Source organism: Phyllostomus hastatus, unplaced genomic scaffold (genome assembly GCF_019186645.2).
Source record: "Phyllostomus hastatus isolate PE091 unplaced genomic scaffold, TTU_PhHast_1.1 phas_contig_210, whole genome shotgun sequence".
NCBI lineage: Eukaryota > Metazoa > Chordata > Mammalia > Chiroptera > Phyllostomidae > Phyllostomus > Phyllostomus hastatus.
In genome coordinates, this window is record NW_025333737.1 from 1,257,720 (window position 1) to 1,279,088 (window position 21,369).

Sequence of the window (21,369 nt, forward strand, 5' to 3'; positions counted from 1 at the left end):
TCTCTCTGACATCATCAATGTTTCTTCTCTCCTTTCCTCTCTCTCTAAAAGCAATGGAAAATGTCCTCAGGTGAGGACCAAAAAAAAAAAAAAATCTTCAGGTGAGATTAAAAAAGTCAAAATCAACTGGTGAGTGCATAAATAAGTGGAATAACAAATCAATCAATCTCTCTCAAAATCAATAAACAAATAAAAAAGGTGAAAGAAATACAGGCTGAAGATGTATCACCCAGAATAGAGCGACAAAGCCTGACGACAGGGGTGGGGAGAGACAGGAAGAGGGTAAAGAGAGACGAAGAAATGAAAAGGGACAGAGAGGAGAGATAAGAGGGAGGTTAAACACAGATACAGAAAAACAGAACGAAAGATAAAGGGAGACAGAGAGGCAAGATAAAGAGAGGGGAGACGGAGGGTGATCGGTGAGGAGAGCTGGAGCGAGAGGGATAGATGGAGAGAAGATGAAGTACAAACGGAGATGCAGAGAGGGAAGGAAACAAAGGGGGACCTCAGAGACGGAAAGATCACTGTGACAGTGGAGATTAAGCTTGTTTGTTTTGTTTTTTTTTCCCCCGGATTTCACCAAGGAGTTTAATTGGGTGGGCAGGGGACAGGGAGGCCCTGCACTCAAAAGAAGGCATTGAGCCTATTGGTGCTGAAGCGTGACTTGTACTGGCAACGAAGGACCTGGTGGGCCAGTGGGAACTTGATCTTGGAGTCATGGAACTTCTTGACTGCCGGTTGGCGGCACTTGCTGGCTGCGATCTCCTCCACCTTCATATCTGGATTGAGTGGGCGCAGGCACCCTGCCGGGCCCCCAAGTCTTGGTAGCACTGGGTGACGGCACCTGCGGTGGTCACCTCCCAGTACCTGTTGTGGGTCCCACTGCTGGAGTCATAGCACAACCAGATGCCAAAGTTCTTCACCTGAAGGGCAGATTTTTCGAACTCCTGCCCACAGTAGACATTTTCTCCTGAAGATTTCTTCATCTTCTTCAATTGAGACACAAAGTACCAGAAGTGGGACTTGGCAACAAGGTGGTTAGGTGTAAAGATGCACAATCGGTAGAGGGTCGGTGTGCGGCACTTGGGGGTGGGCAGGCAGTGCCCCACCACCTTGTATTCTCCCAGCCCAGGCCTTCGTAGCGTTCTCTCCGCGTTTGCCCCCACCCACAAAAGGTGGAAATTAACTTCTTTTCCTCCTTTAAGCCTGGAGCATATAGAAGTAGCTTTGAGCCCTAGCTGGTGTGGCTCAGTGGATTGAGCATGGGCTGTGAACCAAAGGGTTGCCAGTTCAATTCCCAGTCAGGGCACATGCCTGGGTTGCAGGTTGGGTCCCCAGTGGGGGCCACATGAGAGGCAAACACACATTGATGTTTCTATCCCTCTTTCTTCTTTCCTTTCTCTCTCTCTAAAAATAAATAAATAAAAATATTTTTTTAAAGTAGCTTTGAGGGGCAGCAGTGTCCCTTTTTCCTCCTCACAACACCCCTCCCCCCAACAATAGCAGCATGGGATGTGCCACACACTGCACAAAATTGCTTTACCTACGTTGCCTGAAAGCAGGCACTATCAATCATTGTTCCATTTTGCCAATGAAGAAGCTGAGGCAGAACAGAGAGGTTCAGTAACTTGCACAAGGTCACACAGTGGTAGGCCTGGGACTTCAGGGCATCAGGCACCAGGGGTTCTCTTCCCACAGTGGGGCTGTTGGCTCACAGTGGGGGCCAGTTGAAGAGTGCTGTGACCCCTGCATATAAGAGCTAATGCCTAGGCACACCTGAAGCAAAGCTTGCTAGATGTAAAAAACAGATTCTGGCCTTGCAGCTCAATGTTTAGAGCATCTCCTAATATTCCAAGGTTGTGGGCTCGATCCCTGAGCAAATCAATGTTTTTTTCTCTCTAAAATCAGTTTAAAAAATTAATACATGGGTAGCAGTTAGAGTAATGCCTGGTGCATAGTACGTGCTCAATAAATGTTAGCTTTTATTATCATTTCTTTCTTTCTGGTGGGTAAGGGGTGGCAATTAATCCACTATGCTCATATCAAATATAAAACCGTTCTCAGTGGTTTTAGCATATCACCTTTCATTTTGCCTGTGGAAAAAAGATGTAAATTATTTTAAAGAGACATGTACATACTTTAAAATATATTGAGTTTATTGCAAAAATCAGCACAGTGTTTTCTGGTGGTGTCGTCCTAAGGAGTCGAGCACTTGCACGTAAAGTTGGCTGTTGTTAATATAATTTTTTAACAACCCTTTCCTAGATCTCTACCAACCCCACTGGGGTGGCCCAAGCATACGGGTGCACCTGCTTCGACTGCAGAACTGTTACACCTAGGACCCCGCCCAACCCCGTCTCCCGCCGCCAGCCCCCCCCCCCCACGCGTCTGCTCCGCCTACCCGCGGATCCGAGGTACGCCCCAGGCCCCAGCCCACTTCCGACGCCGACGCCGCGGCCCGTTTAAGGACGGGAGGGGGCGGGCGGAGGAGACTCCGCCTTCGCGCTGAGGTCAGCGCGCACCGCTGCGTGTGACGCTCTGGTTGCCGCAGAGACGCCCCGCCCCCGCGCGGTGCTGCGGAACCGGAGCTCCGGGCGGCGTCGGCAGGGGCGCGGGAGGCTGTGAGGCTAGGGCGCAGGAGCCGGCGCAGCGGCGGCAACGAAAGCGGCGGGGACGGAGCAGACCACGACGAAGACGCACAGGCAGCCGGGCCGGGCCGGGCCACGGGGAGAGCGGCCGCCGGGAAGCGGGCGGGAAGCCGGGCGGGCAGCGGGCAGCCGCCGAGCCGCGAAGCGACATGGTGCTGCTCAAGGAGTAGTGAGTGTCCGCCCGTGCGGAAGCGAGGAGGAAGGCAGGGTCGGGGATGACGACCAGGGAGGCTGACGGCCTGGCGGAGGGGATGCAGCGGCCGGACGGGGCCCGGCGGGATGGAGAGCGCTGGATGGGCTCCTGGGCGGCCCATCAGGGGCCGAGGGGGCAGCGGGGGCCGGACAGGGCCTGAGGTGGGGCCGACGGGGATCGAGAGGGACGGACAGCACCTGAGGTGGGGCCCAAGGGGCAGTGAGGGCCAGCTTGGCCTGGGGAGAGGCCCAGAGGACAATGAGGGCCCGACAGGGCCTGAGAAAGGGTCAAGGGGACAGTGAGAGCTGGACAGGGCATGAGGGCCTGAGGGGATCGGGAGCATTGGGGGAGACGTGGAGTGGTTCTACGGTGGGGGACGGAGGGACCAGCCAGAACTGCAGGAGTGGGTGCGAGCGCTGAGGACCTGCAGGAGGGGGAGAGTTGTCTGAGGGGCTGAGGACCAGTTGGACAAGGGCAGGCAGGGTCTGTGAGCCCGCCGGCGGAGAGGAGCGCGGTGAGGGATGCACAGTGCTAAGGGGCTCAGAAGATCAGATAAGACACCTTCAGGCGTGGAGCTGAGATGAAGGAGTGCTGAGGGGAGCCTGGAGAATGAATGGCTGCCTTAGGCGTCGGGAGAAAGATTCTAATAAGTGGATAAAGGAGAAGGACTACGGAGTCAGGGCCGGGCTTGGGTGACAGGGGAAGGGTCTAAGGACCCACCCCTTGGGCGCATGACGTGGTGCTCAAGTGGTAGGTACAGAAGAGGAGGTATTGGGGGGAAAGCTTAAGGTGATTACTTGGGACTGAGGGACACTTGGGAAAGCAGTCCTGAAAATATCAGGCAGGGGCTGGAGTGATATGAGGGAGTGATAGAGAGAGCTAGGGTGTTACCAGGGTAGAGAATAGTGTGGAGAGAGTATATTTGTGAATAAATGTAAGAATCACTGGAGCGGCGGTGGGGAACAGGGGCAACTTATCTCGTAGGAATTCTCAGCCTTGGTGCAAAGAGATGGAATTGAGGAATTGAAGAGGTGGCCATAAAGCCATTAGTTGGGAAAAGACAAGGAAGCTGGAGGGAGTTCTTGAGTAGTGACTAAGGGGTAGAGAACTAGTGACTTCCAGGAGGAGATGCAGGGAGATGAGCTTGCTCTTGAAGTGCAGGGGATTGTATGATGGGGGGCGGGGGAGGATGCTGGGATTGCTGTATTTTCCAATTGTGAGATGACCCATCCCTGAAACTCATGGTTCCAAGGAAGCTTCTCAGGACTTTTTTTTCTCCCCCTATTGCAAAGAGGAGAGATTGGAGGTGTGTGTGGGCCAAAATTGTGCTTTCCTGGAGGGGAGGGCACATGGACAGCACTGGGCCAGAGGCCCAGGAATTCTGGAAGTGAGAGATGTCCAAGTAGAGAGCAACTGGTGGGGATCACTTGGTAGCCAAGCAGGTGTGCGGAGGACTGTTTTCGTTTGTCAGTGAAGGCACTTTGCCCCATCTGACTTGCTCCTCCGAGGTGTTTACAACATTTAGGATGTAGAGCTCTGGAGAACACAGGGAGCAGAAACTCAGGTGTTATGCCAGCTGGACCCCTCATCAAAAGAGTATTGTTTTGAAGCCCTCTGCCTTTATTTCTTGACTTCCAGTTGATGTTGATTCAGCCAGAGTATAATGCACTTTGGATTCTAATCTTTCCTGTCCAAAAAAGAGGCTTTTCCCATTCTCCAGAGCCTTTTTTCTGTTCTCAGATGAACCCGAGAATCTGTAGAAACCTGTAATTTTGTAAAGAAGGTCAGACGGGGAAGGAAAGGGACCTTCACTCAGAAGAGATCTGAGCAAGTTTTCAGGAGTGGTCCTTCCTTCCCACTCTTTGTTCTCCTCCCCTTGAAGCCTGCTCGGGAAAGGTCCAAGGTGCTGGGGATGCAGAGCCTGCCTGGCATGTGTGTTTGCTTCCTGCCTGACTTGTGCCCTGTGTGTGCTCAGACACGAGCGTGCATCCCTCGGCAGGGGACACGGAGGGGGGCATCTGAGACAGTTGGCTATGGCTGCAGCACTGCAGCTCCAGCTCTGGGAAGGGTGTGAGTGAAGGTCACAGTGAAGTGAGCACAGCTCCAGTCTCAGCCCAGCACTGCCTCTGTGGCCCTATCCTTAGGAATTGCACCCTATTGCTGCTGGAGTGGTTTTGCTTTCAGGGAGCTAGGGAGAAATGTCTGGGTGTGAGCATCCTATCAGGAACTGGCTGATGCCCTTCTCTTTTGCTGGAAAGGAGACTTGGTGCCCATCTGGGGTCTGAAGGGTGTCTCTGTTGGTTTTTTTGACACTTCCTCTAACAGGATTCTCCTTGATTTGATTTCTGCAAATTCTTAGGTGTGATTTTTAATGCTGTTCTTGAAGATAATAGGCTGATTGTTTTCTAGGAAGTTTCTATTGACGGTGCTGAAATTGTGGCCTTCAAGTTGGAAGTATTTTTCTGCATTGTCGGCCTTTCTAATGGGAGGAGAGCATTAGTAGCAGCATCCAATGACCTGCAGGATTTACGTTATTTGAGTCATTCTGGAGGAGGGGGAGTTAGCAGGCAGTAAAGACTTTGAGTCCGTTTTGTTTTTCCTGCTACTTTTCTGCCTGGTGCTTTGCATGTAGTGTGATGTTTTTCTTAGACCGACCCCTCTGGGTGCTCCTTGCTACCCAAGGGACCTTTTTGGAACTAGAAAATAGTGAGTGGACTACTTACCAGCCTGGAGCAAGGATTGGTGGGACCACTGCCCAGGACAGAACAGAGCAACTCTCACCAAGCACTCGAGACACAGGAGGCTCCAGGGGTTCCAGCTAGGGTCTGGGGGCTGACATCTTGGCTTGGAAGCTGGCTTAGTTTGTATGAATGCAGCCAAGCATTTTGGTATCAGTCCTCTGACCTCACAGCTTTGAACTGGGGGTTGGCTGTTGCTCTGTGTGACAAATGCAAGCCACCTGGAGAAGTGTCACTAGCCCTTGCACCAAGGTGGAGATCTGACCAGTGTGGGGACTTTGTTGGCCATGGCATCTCTGTCAGGTTTTTGATGGTACCTCCAAGAATTGGTGGTCATTGAAATGGAGAAGGAGAAGACAGTGATGAGTTGGGGTGCCTTTGGACAGCTTCTGGAGGTCCGGACACAAGTTGGGTGTCTCCTCTCTCGGTGGCTTTGTGGCATAACTTGTACTGTAATGTCTTGTCTCAGAGCAGAGATGGTTGGCCCATGCGTAGAGTGATTCAGCCTTGGAGGAGCTTGGCCCCTTCCTAATCTTTCACCTTGAGGGCTGTATTGTTGGGAGGTTGGGTTTACAGAGATGTGAATCCCCGGGGCCTGTATCCTTACCTTGGCTTCAGAGTTTTCAGGGGTGGGTCCTCCTGTGTTAACTTCTCTGTTTTGCTCTGCTCATTGGCAGGTTTTATTGGTGAGATTAGTGGAGGAGGGAGAGAAGACAGTTCCAAATGTCAGAGGCCTGCCTGCAAAGTGGCTGGCTGGGGGACAGGTTTGCATTGAATCACAGGGCTCTAACTGGGGTACCAGAGGGCACAGAGGGTCCTAGCCTCAAAGCGCTGGGGGCCGTTCACTGCTGGGTTTCTGATAGTGAGTGTGGCATCACACACAACGAAGTATTTAATGCTCTTCTAAGATGATGCTGTAAGAACCTTGGGGTTTCAGAGCCTGAATTGTTACTGTTTCTCCTTCTTTTGTAGTCGAGTCATCCTACCGGTGTCTGTAGATGAGGTAAGTCCTTCATTTTGTCCGTGGTTGTATACACTTGCTCCAAGTGACCCAAACTCTTCGTATGCTTTTCATCTTTGTTCTAACATAGAGGTAACCAATACTCGATGTGAACTTTCCTGGTGCTACTTTCATTTGAAGGAAGGCACTTATTTTTAAAATTTAATTTAATTTTTTTGAGGGTAGGAAATGAAGTTTTTTTAAAAAGTTATTTTTCAATTAAATTTTTCATTCAATATTATTTTGTATTAGTGTCAGGTGTGCAGCATAGTGATTAAACAGTCATATACTTTACAGATTGTCCCCCCAGTATTTCCAGCATCTACCTGGCACCGTATATAGTTACTACAATATCCCTGACTGTGTTCCCTGTGCTGCACTTAACATCCCCATGACTGTTCCGTAACGACCAATGTGTGCCTCTCAGTCCCTTCACCTTTTTCACCCCGTTCCCCAGCCGCCCTCCTCCCCTCTGGCAACCGTCAGTCTGTTCTCTGTGTCTATGAGTCTGTTTTAATTTTATTTGTTTATTTTGTTCTTTAGATTCCATGTGTAAGTGACATCATATGGTATTTGTCTTTCTCTGACTGACTTCTATCACTTAGCATAATATTCTCTAGGTCCATCCATGCTGTCGCAAATGGTAGGATTTCATTCCTTTCTATGGCTGAGTAGATCCCATTATATGTGTATATGTACCACAACTTTCCTAGTCTCTCATCTATTGATGGGCACTTGGGCTGCTTCCATATCTTAGGCTATTATAAATAACGCTGCAATGAACATAGAGGTGCATATATTATTGCAAATTAATGTTTTGGGTTTTTTTAGATATATACCCAGAAGTGGAATCGCTGGGTCATAAGGCAGGTCCATTTTTAATTTTTTGAGGACCCTCCATACTGGTTTCCATAGCAGCTGCCCCAGTCCGTGTTCCCACCCACAGGGGAGGCGCTTACCTTGTATACATTGGCTGCTGCAAGCAGCTTGCCTTGAGTTATCAGCATGCTAGTTGACTGAGCAGAGACTAAGTCAGCCCCTTCGCCCGCTGGGACTGTGCCTGTTTGGAGACACGTTATTGAAGGGATTGAGTGCGGGCATTTCTGGGACCTCTGTGACTTGACTGGGAAGGGAGCATGGCTCTCTCTGGTTGTGCAACAAACCAGCAGGGTAGGGAATCTCTGTGGCCCTTCCTCATTATACTCTAGGTGACTGCTGGGAAGACCAAGGCCCGGAACCCTCCTTTTACGGAGGGCAGGGAATAGCAGACGGGCTTGGCTTGCCCTCTGTCCTTTTATGGTTCCTGGGCCTGCCGTCTCTGTCTATGAGGACTTGGCAGGATTTGCCACAAGAAAGTGTAAAGGCCGTGCTGACTCAGAGTTGGTCTCTTGGACAGCAGAGACCTGTCACGGAGCCTCCCTCGTCCCACCCTCTCTCCAAACTTCCTCCACTGTCCTCTCCTGGCTCAGCCTTGTTCTTAGCTTCCTTCTGAATCCGTAGCCCTGGCCCCACCCCCACTTCCAGAGGTTCAGGTCTGGGTGAAGTCTGGCAGCTGGCAGAGTGCCCTCTGTTGCTCTCTCCCTATAGTGTCAGTGCGAAGCCCCGGGAAAACTTCCAGTCTGTTCCACATATGAAACGGACCATTGAAAAAGGAAATCAGGCCAACAGAACCCACCACACACTTTAAGTGAGACAAATAACCAAGTTTCTTGACCCGACCCCTCCCAAAAAAAGTTGTGGGCAGGTATTAGCCTCCTAGAGGGTTGTCTCCAGCGGTAGGCTGCTTGTCTGAGAAGAGCCCTGGAGACCAGGAGGCGGGAGCCAGAGGTGAGCCTGGAACATAATCTGGGAGTCCCAGGAAAGGACAAGAAAAACACGACTGGGGAAGCTGGGGGAAGGGGTGGCGGATAGATGCTGTGATCCCTGGAGGCACCTGAGGTGTGTCTAGGGTCTGGGAACCACATGCTTGGGCTGACAGGCATTGGTTTGGGGGCCCTTGTTAACCTGCTTCCTTTGGGGGCCTTGCTGCATTTATGAAAAATAGCAAGTCATGATTTGCCAAGCCAGGGGGCCAGGCAGGAAGGCCCAGCATATCTCTTGCCCTGGAACTCAGCTCTTGGGGGCCTGATGGCATCCTGTCTGCTGCACTGCATGACCTTGGTCCTCCAGTCAGGAAGATGTCCCCAGGAACTTGGGAGCACCTCAGTTTGGCATTTATGGGTGAAATGTATCTTTTCACGGGGAGTTTCTTGATGGGACAGAGAGTGGGAATGTCTCTGAGAAGTGTGACAGACACAGGAGGGCCAGCACCTGCTTGGGGCATCTCTTGGCTGCTCTGCCGTGTGGTTGGGGGGCCAGAACACTGACTGCTTGTAGCAGGCCAGGAATGGAGGGGAAGGGGGGAACTCCGAGAGTGTCTGCGCCTTGGGGCTTTAGCTTGTGATGGCTTTTTTTGCAGCGTTGAGGAGGCGGTGGGGCAGGTGAACAGAGCTGGAAGGTGAAGCAGGAGCTGGGGAAGTCAGCACTGATGAGGATCCACGTTTGCTTGCTGGTGGTCACCCTGACCCCAGCGAGAAGTGCTGTTGAGAAAGCAGTGCATGGTCTAGGGTTGAAGCAGAAGCTGCTCTTTTGATGGCTTGAACCTTAGTTCCAGAAGACCAGAAAAACTTGAATGAGAGGTCGAAGAAGAAACAAGTAATGATCAGCCTTCTCAGTCTTGGTCAATAACCCCATCCTGACTCGTGGTTCCCGTGGGCACAGCCCGTGTGGTGTGACTGATAGATTCACTTCCTCAGTGGAGAGCATGATTTGAGGCTTTCAGAGCTTTCTGATTTAGGGGAAAAAGAGACAGAGAGAGAAAACCATGTCTTTATAACCATGTCTCATGTCTCAGTGATGGCTTGCAGTGATATTTGGGGATGGAATTAGCTTCTGGCTGGCCAGAGCCTTTGGCCTAACTAACCCTACACAGGGTGTCTGGGCATTCTGCAGCAGAGCACGAAAACTCTGGCTGTTCCACATGGGTGTGTCCACCGGTGATTGCTGGCTTAGGGCTGCCCACCCTCTCCTGTGGGCAGGACTGTTTCACTTATTTCCAGAGACGCATGGCACCATTCCCCTGTGCTAACTGGCCTGGCAGGGCCATGTGGGTGGGACTGACAGCTGTGCTGGTTTGTTTAATGTCAGTGCTTTAGGCCCACCCACAGCATCTTCGTGGGCTCCCAGATTGCCAAAGTGGCGGAGTCTCTTGTTTTTCTCAGCCAAGTGTCTTAGTTCTTTGGGGCAGGGGACAAATCTCAAGGGCAGGGAGCAATGTCCTAGGCCTGAGGCAGCTGGAATCCCAGTCTCCACAAGGCTCTTTATCTGGATGTCATGGTCTCATCCCCACTCCCACCTTCACCCCGTTTGAGTCTGGCTGCTTTCTGCGTTCCCATGGTGTGGAGCCACTATGCCAAAGGGAACCCTTGGGCAATGACAGTGTCCTTCACTGGTGGTTTTCGGAGGCCAGTTTTACTTACCCCTCGGATTAACAAAACTGCCCTCACTTGTCTCATTGGGATTAAAGGATCAGAGTATCAAGGGAGATTAACGGGGGAAGATGCCAGGTCTCACAGACTGATCCCCTTAGAGCCTGCCCCTGATTCCTGCAGCTGAGGAGGAACCGATGAAGGGGCTTAGTCTCTGCTGGGAGCCCCTCCCCAAGCATCACGCCCAAGGAGCACCACCAGCCGGCAACGCAGTCCCTGCCACCAGACCTTTTTCCCAGGCTGCCCTTTAGGATTGCTGAGTCAGTGGTTAGGTGTTCTTGTGACTCTTCTCTGAAGCAGAATTACTGCTCCTTCTTAGGAACCCCTGGCTCAGCCAAACCTTGACCCACTTGATAGGGGTTTTCACCTGTGCCTCAGCCAGGGGGTGGCCTTGGAAAGGCATAGGGACAGCTTGGGGTTCCACGGGGGCATTGAAGCAACACTGATGTTGCTCTGGATTAGCAAGGTCAAGATGACTGGCTGTCACCCCAGTGCTCCTCTTTATGCGATTAACTGAGCTTTGGTGGCCTGCCTGAGCCTTTCCTTGACATTTTGTCCTGGGTTTTTGCTTTGGAAGGTAGGGCTCTTTCAGCTTTGTGGTGAACAGTACATTATCTTGTTTGGTTGCTTCCCCTCCCAGACTTTGTCTAGAAATTTCCCTGTGGCTCTTAGGAAGCTGCCTGGTCCAGTAAGCCTCCACATTGGAGGGGAAACAGCCGTGGAAGCTGCCTCTGCTCCTTGCTCTTACAGGCAGTGGTTTAAGTGACAGCTGCCCAGAGACACGGCCTGTCTGTGTTAATCTCAAAGGGAGAAAAATGCTCTCATCTTTCACTCTCGCGAGTACCAGTAGTAGGTTGGGAAGAGGGCATAGAGGGCAAGGGAAACCTTTATTCCCCCCACAACACGTGGGGTGACCTTTTTCTCGTACTTCCTAAGTTGTTGTGCCTGGTTGGCCCTGGCAGTGGCTGGCAAGGTGCATCCTGTGGTATAGATGTAACTTCCTGCATTAAATGCTCCTGTTCCTTCTCCTTTCACCTTATTTTCTGTCTCGACAGCTTCCTTCAGAGAGAAGGGAGCGACAGGGCCAGGCCTGGGGACTGCCCAGGTCATTGGCCCTAATACTGAGTTGTCCTGAGGGGTCAGAGGAGGCCAGTGATCTTGACTGGTGACTTGATAGGGTGGCAGGTGACCCAAATAAAGGAAAACTAGGCTTTTGCCATGTAGAAAGTGCCAACACAGAGGGTGCATCCAGCCAGCGGAGACCGTGGGGTCGGGATCTGCGCTGTCTGACGCGGGAAGCAGGGCGCTGGCATCAGCCCCGTCAGGAGTCCGGACAGTCCTCGGAGGTCTGGTTGCCTGCAAGGCTCTTTTCTGAGCTGCTGGCAAGGCGAGGAGGGGCTCACCATTGGAGCAAGAAGTCATGTCTTTGTCTGCTTAAGGATAAAGGGATAAACAGACTTCTAGTAACTGCCCCAGACTTTGCTGTGAGGTCTTAAGAACAGGGCAAAAGCTACCTTGGACTGTATAACCTGGGCGGTGGTGTGAAAATGTGAAGGATGAAATTAAACGCATCTGATGGCTGAAAAGAGGGCACAGAGCAGCGTTCTCAATTGCTTTGGGTGGAACAGGGAAAGGCCCCGTGTGAAGCTTCAGAATGAGTTCTTGGATGAGGGGACCCCAGCACGAACTGATCAGTTAGGTCCTGGCAAATGGACAGTGTGTAACAGTCGCGAAGATTCTGCACTGTTAACAACTCCCATCTCTCTATTTCTTTAGTATCAAGTAGGACAGCTGTATTCTGTGGCCGAGGCCAGCAAAAATGAAACGGGTGGCGGTGAAGGCGTGGAGGTCCTGGTGAATGAGCCCTACGAGAAGGACGGCGAGAAAGGCCAGTACACACACAAGATCTACCACCTACAGAGGTATGTGGCTGCGCAGCAGAGCCCGGAGCTGGCCTGGCTGGGAAGGGGGGAGAACGGCTAACTGGGGGTTTCCAGGTTATTGGCTGTGCAGGTGGCTTCACTCATGAGAGCGGGTGTAGATGGTAGTCATCCTTTGTCCACTTAAAGGTTTTAGTAGTTGCTTTTTTTTGTTGTTTTTTTAATTTTATTTTTTTAAAATGAAAGTAATATTTGTTTTACCAGACTCCCGGTCCCCAGAGGTGAGAGTGTTTAGTTTCTTGTGGGCCCTCCCCACAGCAATACTCATTGATGTGAGTGTGGGGTGTGTGTGGATGGATGTTCCTTCCCGTTACTGTTGTCTCAGTGTGGGTGGAGTCATACCATACGTAACTGTTCGACTTTGCTCTCTTGTCACTTATCATAGCATCGCTTTCTCTCACTGTCAGCACTTTGGTTTTATTCTTTGGAAGTACACATAGCATTATTTTGTACAGATGTGCGGTGAGTTGTCTCACCTGTCCTCCCTTGATGTCTGTTTCTAGTCATTTCCACGTGTTTACACAGAGAACTCCAGTAAAACTCCTGTGCAAACCTTTTCATGTTGCCTGTGTGTGTAAATCTATAGTAAATGTTTCTGAAAGTGGGATTGCTGGATCAGGTAGCATTTTAAATTCCGATATTGTGAAATCAGCTACCAGAAAAACTTGAGCACCTCTCTTTGGATCAAAGATATAAGTATTTAAATATATGAACTGATTTGTATACTAAAATCCTTAGCAGACCACACAGATTTGCTGAATCCCTAACTAAAACAGTATTACAGGATGAGGCAAAAATAGGTTTACAGTTTTGAGTACATGAAACACAGAGTTTATTCTTGTATTATTTTCAATTATTGTGTTATTTTCTCTATGAACAACGGTAAGCGCACTTTTGCCCACCCTGCATGCAAACTCTGAGCTGAACCGGAGGGCATTGAAAGCCCCAGTAAACATAGACCAGCTTGAATGGACATTGAACCAAGCAGGTTACCCAAAACTGGAAAAAATTAACCTGAATATTTTAAAAATTGTGATAAATATACAAACACAAAATTTACCATTTTTACCATTTTAAGTGTACAGGTCAGTGGCATTAAGTACATCCACACTGCTGCGCAACTTAAACGGGAATCTTAATTTCTAGTCACCAGACTGAACTAGAACCAGTTTCATCTTCGCTGGGTAAAATCCCTCATTGAACGGTGTCTGCTGCTCTGGAGGTGCGTAGGTGCTGGCCCAGAGGGGCCGGGATCCCCTGAGTGCTGGCGCCAGGAGGAAGGCAACGCTGTGGGGTGGGGGGCGGGGCCTCTCACTGTGTCCCCCTTTCCTTGCCAGGGTGCTTATTCCTCTCTGCCTCCTCCTCCTTCCCCTCCTTCCCCACTTGGAGTTGACTGCCAACCAGTCCTTACTGAGCCATGAACAGTTCATTAAAATAAGCCTCAAGATGTATGTCAACTATAATTGAAAAATAAATTTTAAAAAAGTTTTTTAAAGGTTCAAGATTTGTCTTCTCCATAGTCGAGTTTGTACCTTTTTAAAAAGGATTTTGAAAAGAGAGAGTGAGGTTGGCGGAAGGGGCCCGACCAGAGCTGCGGAAAGGAGGCCTGTAGGGCCTGTCTTACCCTCTTGCTTACAGGACAGGGCGTAAACTTGGAGCTGCTACCACTGTTTCCTCAACTCCAAACACACACAGAAAAAAAAAAGTGCTGAATGCCACAGCCACCTCTCCTTATGAGCACCAGAGCCTCCCGTGAGCCATCTTGTTGCCCCAATCAGGAGGGTGGGTTCACCACCACCCTCTTTCTCATCCCTTAATCAAGTCAAGTTCTGTTGGTTCTATCGCCTTAGTACTGCCAACCTTTCCGTTTCCCTCATCATCCCTTGCCTTCATTACCATAATAGCTCCTAACTGATCACCTCGCTTTCCACTTCACACAGCTTTGAGTGCTCTTTCTAGAAGACAGACCTGTTGCTCCCCAGCTTGAAAGCTATAAATGGTTTCCCTTTGCCCTCCAGATAAAGGCCATACCCTTTGATGTAACTTACTATATCTTTTATAACCCAGCCTCTGCAGGTTCTCTTGTATTCCTTACTTTATACCATACACCAGAGAAGCTACTCTGAACTTCTCTCTCTTCTCTTAGCTTTTCCCACCCAACTCCTATCCTGTGTCTAGCTCAGTCCTACTCACTCTCTACTCTATATGTTCATTTAATCCTTCTTCTTTTTTAAAAAAAACAAAATTTATTATTTGTAGACAGAGGGGAAAGGAAGGAGAAAGAGAGGGAGAGAAACATCAATGTGTGGTTGCCTCTCACATACCCCAAGCTGGGGACCTTGCTCACAACCCAGGTATGTGCACTGACTGGGAATTAAACCGGCTACCCTTTTGGTTCGCAGGCCGACGCTCAAGCCACTGAGCCACGCCAGCCAGGGCTAATCCTTATTCTTCTGAGGAGCCTCCCCCTGCACCATGCTGCCAGCACCATGTTCTCCCGTGCTCTGCCCCAGAGCCCTGTGCTCACCCATTATGGCACACACAGTGTTGTCCTCTGCCTGGTTGGTTGCACTCCCCACTAGAATGTCAGCTCCTTGAGGGCAGGGGCCAAGTCTGTGTGGTTCCAGGTGCCTGGTACATGGAAATACTTACCCGAATGAGCGTGGCAGTGAGTGAATGAATCTCAGAGCGTTGCTCTGAGTGCTCTGAATTAGATCTCTGTTGGGGTTGGCTCTCTTTTCTTGGGCTTCAAGCACTAAAGTTGATGAGATTGTTGGAGTCTACTAAAGACTGCTTAGAATACCAGTGAAAAACTAAGGAAGAGGAATATCTGTACCTTTAAAAAAGAAATAATAAAATAGGTCCTGACTGGTGTGGCTCAGTTGGTTGGGTGTCATCCCACAAAGCAAAAGGTCGCCGGTTCGATTCCTGGTTGGGGCACATGCCTGGGTTCCTGGACAGGGCATGTACCAGAGGCAGCCAGTCGGTGTTTCTCTCACACATCGATGTTTCTCTCCCTCTCTTTCTTTCTCCATCCCCCTCTAAAAATAAATAAAATCTTTAAAAACATGGACTCTTACTGAACATACTGTTCTGTAACCTGAGATAAGAAGACTTAAATAGAAGAAAATATTTTGCCCTGGGAGGCAGATGGCCCTGCGGGCCTCCTGGCACCCCAGAACTGACAACAGAAGATCATCAGATCATCTCGGATCCCATTCTTAGTCAGTCAGTCAGTCAGTCAGACTCTCTGGCCCATAAACCTGGACTGGTGCACTCTTGGAGGTAGCTCATCCTTGCAGTTTGGAATATAATGCCCTGGGCCCAGTGAGCTCTGGAAAAAATCACAATGATGATGTAATGGCTGATAGGCTGTAGCAAGTAGCCTGGGTCTCCCCTTCTGTCCTGTTCCTGGTGGGTGGTGGGACAAGCTGTGGGTGCATATTAGTAGCCAGGTGAGTTGCAGGTTCAGGCTCTGACAGGTGGCTTCTCACACACAAGAGTAACCTACTTATCTCATGGAAATTTACTTGTCAGTTCCCCATTGAAGAAGCTGGAGCGGTGGCTGGAAGAATGTGATGTTAAAGCCCATTGTCTTCTAATTCTCTCCTCCATTTCTTTTCATAACCCCTTCTCTCACTATAGCAAAGTGCCCACGTTTGTTCGAATGCTGGCCCCAGAGGGAGCCCTGAATATCCATGAGAAAGCATGGAATGCCTACCCTTACTGCAGAACTGGTGAGTGCACACCTGGCTAGAAGCTGGATTTGGGCCCCAGGATGGACAGAGGATGTGGTCAAGTAGACTCAGTGGTGGGGATGAGTTGGGGTTTGGGGTCTCATGTTCATTTTCCAGATGAAGCCAGTGGGCAGATGATTCAGGGGCGCCCTTCCACCCTGAGGCCAGTGGCGGCAGTGTCGTTGAGCACAGTGTGGCCGCCAGCTGCGTGAGCTGACCGAACGGCCGTGGCCTGAGCTGGCACAGAACCAGCCCCTCTTATTTGGGGATCGTATGACAATTTTGATTGTTTTTACTAATTACAAAACTAATGCTTTCTGTTTAAATTTTAGAAAGTACATACAAACAAAAGAAACTACCCACCCATGATTCTTTTGTCCCTAGGTAGTCACTGTTAACATTTTAATGTCTGTGTTGTAGTCCTTTTTTTAAGTCTTACATAGATACGCCTGTACAAAATCTCAGACATGTTTCCTAGACAAATTTTGGATCATGTCATGTTAACTATTAAATTGTTTATGTTACTCAGTAAATGGGAAGTCTGTTCCCTGTCACTGTATAGTCTCCTGTTTTTTAAAATTTGGCTGCTTAGTATCACATTGTATGAAAGTGCTGTGATCTTTGTAAACCATTCCCTTATTATTAGATGCTGCAATTTCCAGTCTTAATGTGATATATTTGTGTTTGGCTCGAAAAACAGCGTTGAGGCCAGGGACTCTTGAGAGAGGCAGCGGTGATAGAAAAGGGCATGTGGTGTGACCTTCCTGCCTGGGGGAAGGGCCAGGCCCAGACACCAAGAAAACATAGCAAAGGGGCACTGATGATGTCGGGGAAAGTGGAAATCAGCCCAATTTTGATGACACAGGAGTTAGAATCAGCTGTACCTCAGATATGTTCCATCACTCCTGGAATGTGCATGCGCCAGACTTGGGTGGAGGGATGGGAGGCAAGGAGGAGGCAAGTCGCTGTTAAGGGCCCTGACTTACACTAAACCAGCATGTTCTGTAATCACAGGTGGGAGTGGGGGTGCATTTCCTTAACTTGGGCCAGTCTCTTATCTGGAGTTTCTGGAAAGATTTGTACCTTGACAGAAAACTTTCTCTTCTACACTTTGGAGGGTTCCCTTTGAGTAGTTCAGACTCCTAGCTTTCCAGGATTCCAGAGTAGACTTCTTGGAGGGCCCAAGATGGCACTGATCTGTGTCCTAGGCTGGTTCTTAGAGGTCCCCTGGAACTTGTCTCTGAGGGGGGCAGCCTTTCCTCCAGTCCACCTGCATTTGTTTGCACAGGCAGTCTGGCTACAGGGTCCTCTCGCCAGCCTCTGCCTACATGTCCTGCTTCACTCGCCTTATTTTTTGGGACCTGGCACTCCCTAGGTTGTATCTGATGAGGATGTTCCACCCATGTGGTCCTTATCCTGTGAACTTGGGAATGATCAAAGTCTAGAGCACAGGGTCATTGCTCTTTCCAGTCCTTGAGAACCTTGCGTCAGGAGATTACCAACCATTGACAGGACCTAGGGTGTGTGTTTTATTGCTATATCTGAAAGTGCAAATATCACTACTCAGGAAGCATCGGGCAAGAAACTGTTAAATTCTTGGACAAGAGGCATGCACACACTTTCTTAAAAGACTGTGTGTACTGTGGCTGGGTATGTCTGGTCTAGGGCCAAAGGTGAATTTTCTGATGTCTAAGAGAGTTGCATTGAGCATGCGTCACAAGAACCTTCGCCAGCTGGGCATGAGGGAGGCAGACAGATAGCATGGGCTCCTCCATGCCCGGGGCCGGGTTCCAAGTGCCGCTGTCCTCTGTGTAATCCGGGGAGTGTGCTGCAGCTGACATGGGCGTTTTTCTAGCCATCAAATGTTCACTTACATACTGTTCTGATCTTTGGCCAAAAGAAATAAAAGATAAAAGTAATTTCTAAATACTCCACGGAGAGGAGGCAGAGGTGGGGAAAGGTAGGTTTCTTCAGCGGGTGCCAATGTCACACTTGTAGTCACCATCGTACGAAATGAATATGTCGAATCTCAGATCTGTTCAGTTAGACGCTTGCTCTTTGAAAATAAAATAAAGAAAGCTAATTGCCAGTTCCCTTTGGGGGTTGATGGGAGAAAGATGATTAATTCAAACATCTAGGCTTGGTCCAAGTAGATCAAAGTTTGAGACGGGATGGATAAAGGAGCATGGAATAAATTCCTCATGCTTTTTGGAAGGCTCTAAGCTTATTCTGAGTGGAATGAAAACGGAGTTGGAATACTCTGCTCATTATCAGCTCTTCCTGTCCTCCTACCTTATTTCTGTCTCCTCCTCCTTGCTGATGCATTGGGATGTGAGGAGGCGGTGAGGCAGGGTTTGGTCTGTGAATGAAAAGAGGAACAGAAAAACGTTTCTCTTTCTGTCCCTCCCTCTAGCCTTAACCCTTGGCTGAATTGTCTTGCTAGGCCCTGGCTTTAAAGTACCTTATTTTGAGAGCCTGGTTTTGGAACTTCAAAGAGTTACCTGCGACTCTTCCAGTGTGCTCAGAACTGCAGTTTGAGGAGAAGGGAGTGCTGTGAATGCAGAGGTGTTTGGAGGAGCAGGAGTGAGAGGTTAGGGAAGGTTGGTTGGTCACCCAAGTTGGCATTAAAGGCCACAGAGGGTCATCCTCCTCATTGATTCAGAAACCTAATTTGTCGGAACTGAGTGGATCTATTTCTCAGGGTCTCGAAAAGACTAAGACAGGCCCTGACTGGGTAGGGTCCCAACATGCCAAGGTTGTGGGTTCAGTCCCTGGTCAGGGCATATAAAAGAATCAATCAATGAGTGCATAAATAAGTGGAACTACAAACTGATATCTATCTATCTATCTATCTATCTCTCTCTCTCTCTCTCTCTCTCTCATCAATAAATTTAACAAAAGGAAGAAAAAGACAAAGGCATGTCTTTGGCATATGAAGCATATGGCATATATTGGCATATGAAGGCATAAAAACTTCATATGCCAATATATTAAGTTATATCAAAATCCAAAATTACTAATGAAACCACATATTCCTGTTTGCTGATTAGAGTGTTCTTTCCTTGTGGACTCCTTTACACAGAAAACCAAAGTATGACCAGAATGCCAGTGTGCAGTGAAAATGTTCACTTGTTTTTGTGGTCATACTCTTGTGTCCATTGATTAGCACGTTCTGCGCTCACAGAGGCCAGACTAGAAGGAGAAGGTTGCTTGGAGAACATGGGTGCAGAATCAGGTGGTTAGCTGGAGAACTTTGGGGGCGGGTGTCATCAAACCAGGGCAGCCCAACACTGCTGTCTCCATCCTCAGATGGGGCTGCTGGGTATGCCCTGTTCGGCAGCCCGGGGCTACCCCTCCTAGGACAGCCCCCGAGAACTTCTGCCAGATCGGCCTCTCTGGACTTGCCCTTGATGGATATGATACTCACTGCATCCTTTTCGTTAACACAGTTTTCTCCAAGCTGATAGAACACTTTTTTCAGTAGGCCTTTTAGTTATAACCTTAGTCCCATGCTTTCTTCCAAGTTTCTCTCATTGGATTTGGGGAAGTTACTTACAGTCTCTTGGATTGTTTCTATACAAGGTAGATTTTACTCCTTATATTTCAACTTTCCCTCATCTCAGTCTCAGAGATAACCTTAGCTGCAGCTTTGGAGTTTTGGGGTTTGACTGTTAGGGCCGTGAATGGCCAAGCATGGCAGTGTGGCACCCATCAGAAGTTGAAGTAACTCCAAAGTCAGAGGGTACAGAAAGATCCGGGCTGTCTTCAGGACAAGAGCTAGTCCACTCCGCAGTGACATTAGAGCCGCAGTCATTTTCTCTGATAAATAATTAAACTGTGCTTTCCGAGGGGGTCTCATTACAATGAGCAGGAGTATGGAGGGTGAGAGGTTTGGTTACAGCGAGAGGAGGGATGCGGAAGGCAGATCGACAGTGCCTGGTCTGAAGCGCCCTGCTCCGTGCCCCTGAAGTAGGTGACACTGGGAGACGTTCTGAGGCCAAGTGGTGGGTCTCAGCACTTCACCCCATCAGAGCCGGTCCCCTATCCTTGTCCAGCTGGAAAGAATCCCAAGGAGCTGATAGTGGCATTTTTTAAATTAAACTCCAGATGTGGTCCTTTGGGACCTTTGTGTGACTGAAACACGAGGGGTGGTGCATCTGAGGTGCCAAATACACTCCCGGGGGCTGGCGGGTGACGGGGGACTAAGCCCCAGGGAACGGAGAACTCTTTGCCACTGTCATCTCTGGGGCTGAGGGGCAGGTATTTATTCATCCTTGTTAATCATTTTCTCTCTTCTTTCCATGTCCCTTCCTTGGAGCAGTTATTACAGTAAGTATTTTTGGGGTGGGGAGTGGAGGTGGTGGAATTGTAGATGATTTGTAGGAAAGGAAGAAATACAAATGTAACCACATTGGAGGTTCCTGGGTGTTCCTCTTTTTCTCTCGGGTGACTTTTGGAGCTTTTGAGGCTCATCCCTTCAGCCCCAGGGAGGAACCTGTTCATTGGCAAAGTAGCCTCTTTAGGCTGCATTGGCACGTGGCTTTGTCAGGTGCAGTGGCCAGGGCCATGACATCCTAGCTCTGGGTCCCACGTGTGCAGTGACCGGGGCTCTCCCCTGCTCTCGCCAGGGTTGTGCAGAGCTTCAGGTCAGTGGCCTGAGTCAAGTTTCCCACTGGGCATCTATTGACCCCAGTGAGCACTGACCCTTGGCAACATCATGGAGTCAGCGAGGTTTCTCTTCCATGACCATCTCACTGCCCCTTCTTCCCACCCTTCAGCATCCTCTTCCAGTGCCTCGTTCCTGCGGGTCAACGTAGGCAGTTCTTGGGAACCTAATCCCTACTAAGGAATTCATGGACTAATGTGTTCCTCCTTTGCGTAGTTCCAGTTTTAAAAAAGCACTAAGGGAGAAAGATAGTGATAAGCATGAAGAGCTAATTTGCTGAGATGAGAACAAGAGCCAGAAGGCTGGCTGGAGGGAATGATGCAGTGGTGGACATTCGTGGTTGGTGAGAGGGTCTTCCTGAGTTCTTCTCACACTGCCAAGTAACCATTAGCACCTGCGCATAAGGTAGTGTGGCAGAGAGGCTGAGTCATGGGTTTGGAAGTCAGACAAACCTAGTTTTGAGGCCCAGCTCTATCGTTATCTCTGTGGCCTTAGAGAAGTCACCTCACCCCTTTGAGCTTCACTTTCTTCATAAAATGAGGCTGCCACTGCTACTCGCCTTGTAAAGGGTTGAGTGAGATACCGCATGCCTAGCCCGTTGTGAGCTCCCAGTAAGGTTAGCTGTTACTGTAAGGCAGGGGCTGAAGTCTTGACTGCCCATGATCCAGTAATGGTTACTCTCCAACTTAGAGCCTGGCAACTGTAATACACTTTTTTCCCTCTTTCAGAATGAGTACATGAAAGAAGACTTTCTGATTAAAATTGAAACCTGGCACAAACCAGATCTCGGCACCCAGGAGAATGTAAGTAGCACTTCCCAAGAGCTCCAAGGGCTTCCAAGCCTCAGCAGGGTGTTGAGGCTCTGCCCCTTACGTACCTTTTCCATCCCTGCGGGGTCCTCGCTGTGCTGCCCTTTTTCC

General features: G+C 49.6%; 2 protein-coding genes across 2 annotated transcripts in view; one reads left to right on the plus strand and one right to left on the minus strand.

The window, feature by feature from the left end:
* Nucleotides 1-424: 424 nt before the first annotated feature.
* On the minus strand, nt 425-2,799 carry LOC123816812 (60S ribosomal protein L18a-like). The gene is given in 3 exon segments (XM_045836013.1): nt 425-779; nt 782-1,247; nt 2,701-2,799. Coding segments are annotated over 3 exon segments (720 nt in total). The 3' UTR covers nt 425-624.
* The window catches only part of PITPNA (phosphatidylinositol transfer protein alpha), a 35,506-nt gene continuing 16,691 nt past the window's right edge, over nt 2,555-21,369 (plus strand). Inside the window, exons 1-6 of the mRNA XM_045836827.1 lie at nt 2,555-2,817; nt 6,552-6,582; nt 11,883-12,028; nt 15,692-15,783; nt 20,105-20,112; nt 21,178-21,252. Coding sequence (XP_045692783.1) covers nt 2,798-2,817; nt 6,552-6,582; nt 11,883-12,028; nt 15,692-15,783; nt 20,105-20,112; nt 21,178-21,252 — 372 coding nt within the window. The 5' untranslated portion in view covers nt 2,555-2,797. The remainder of the gene's footprint in view (nt 2,818-6,551; nt 6,583-11,882; nt 12,029-15,691; nt 15,784-20,104; nt 20,113-21,177; nt 21,253-21,369) is intronic.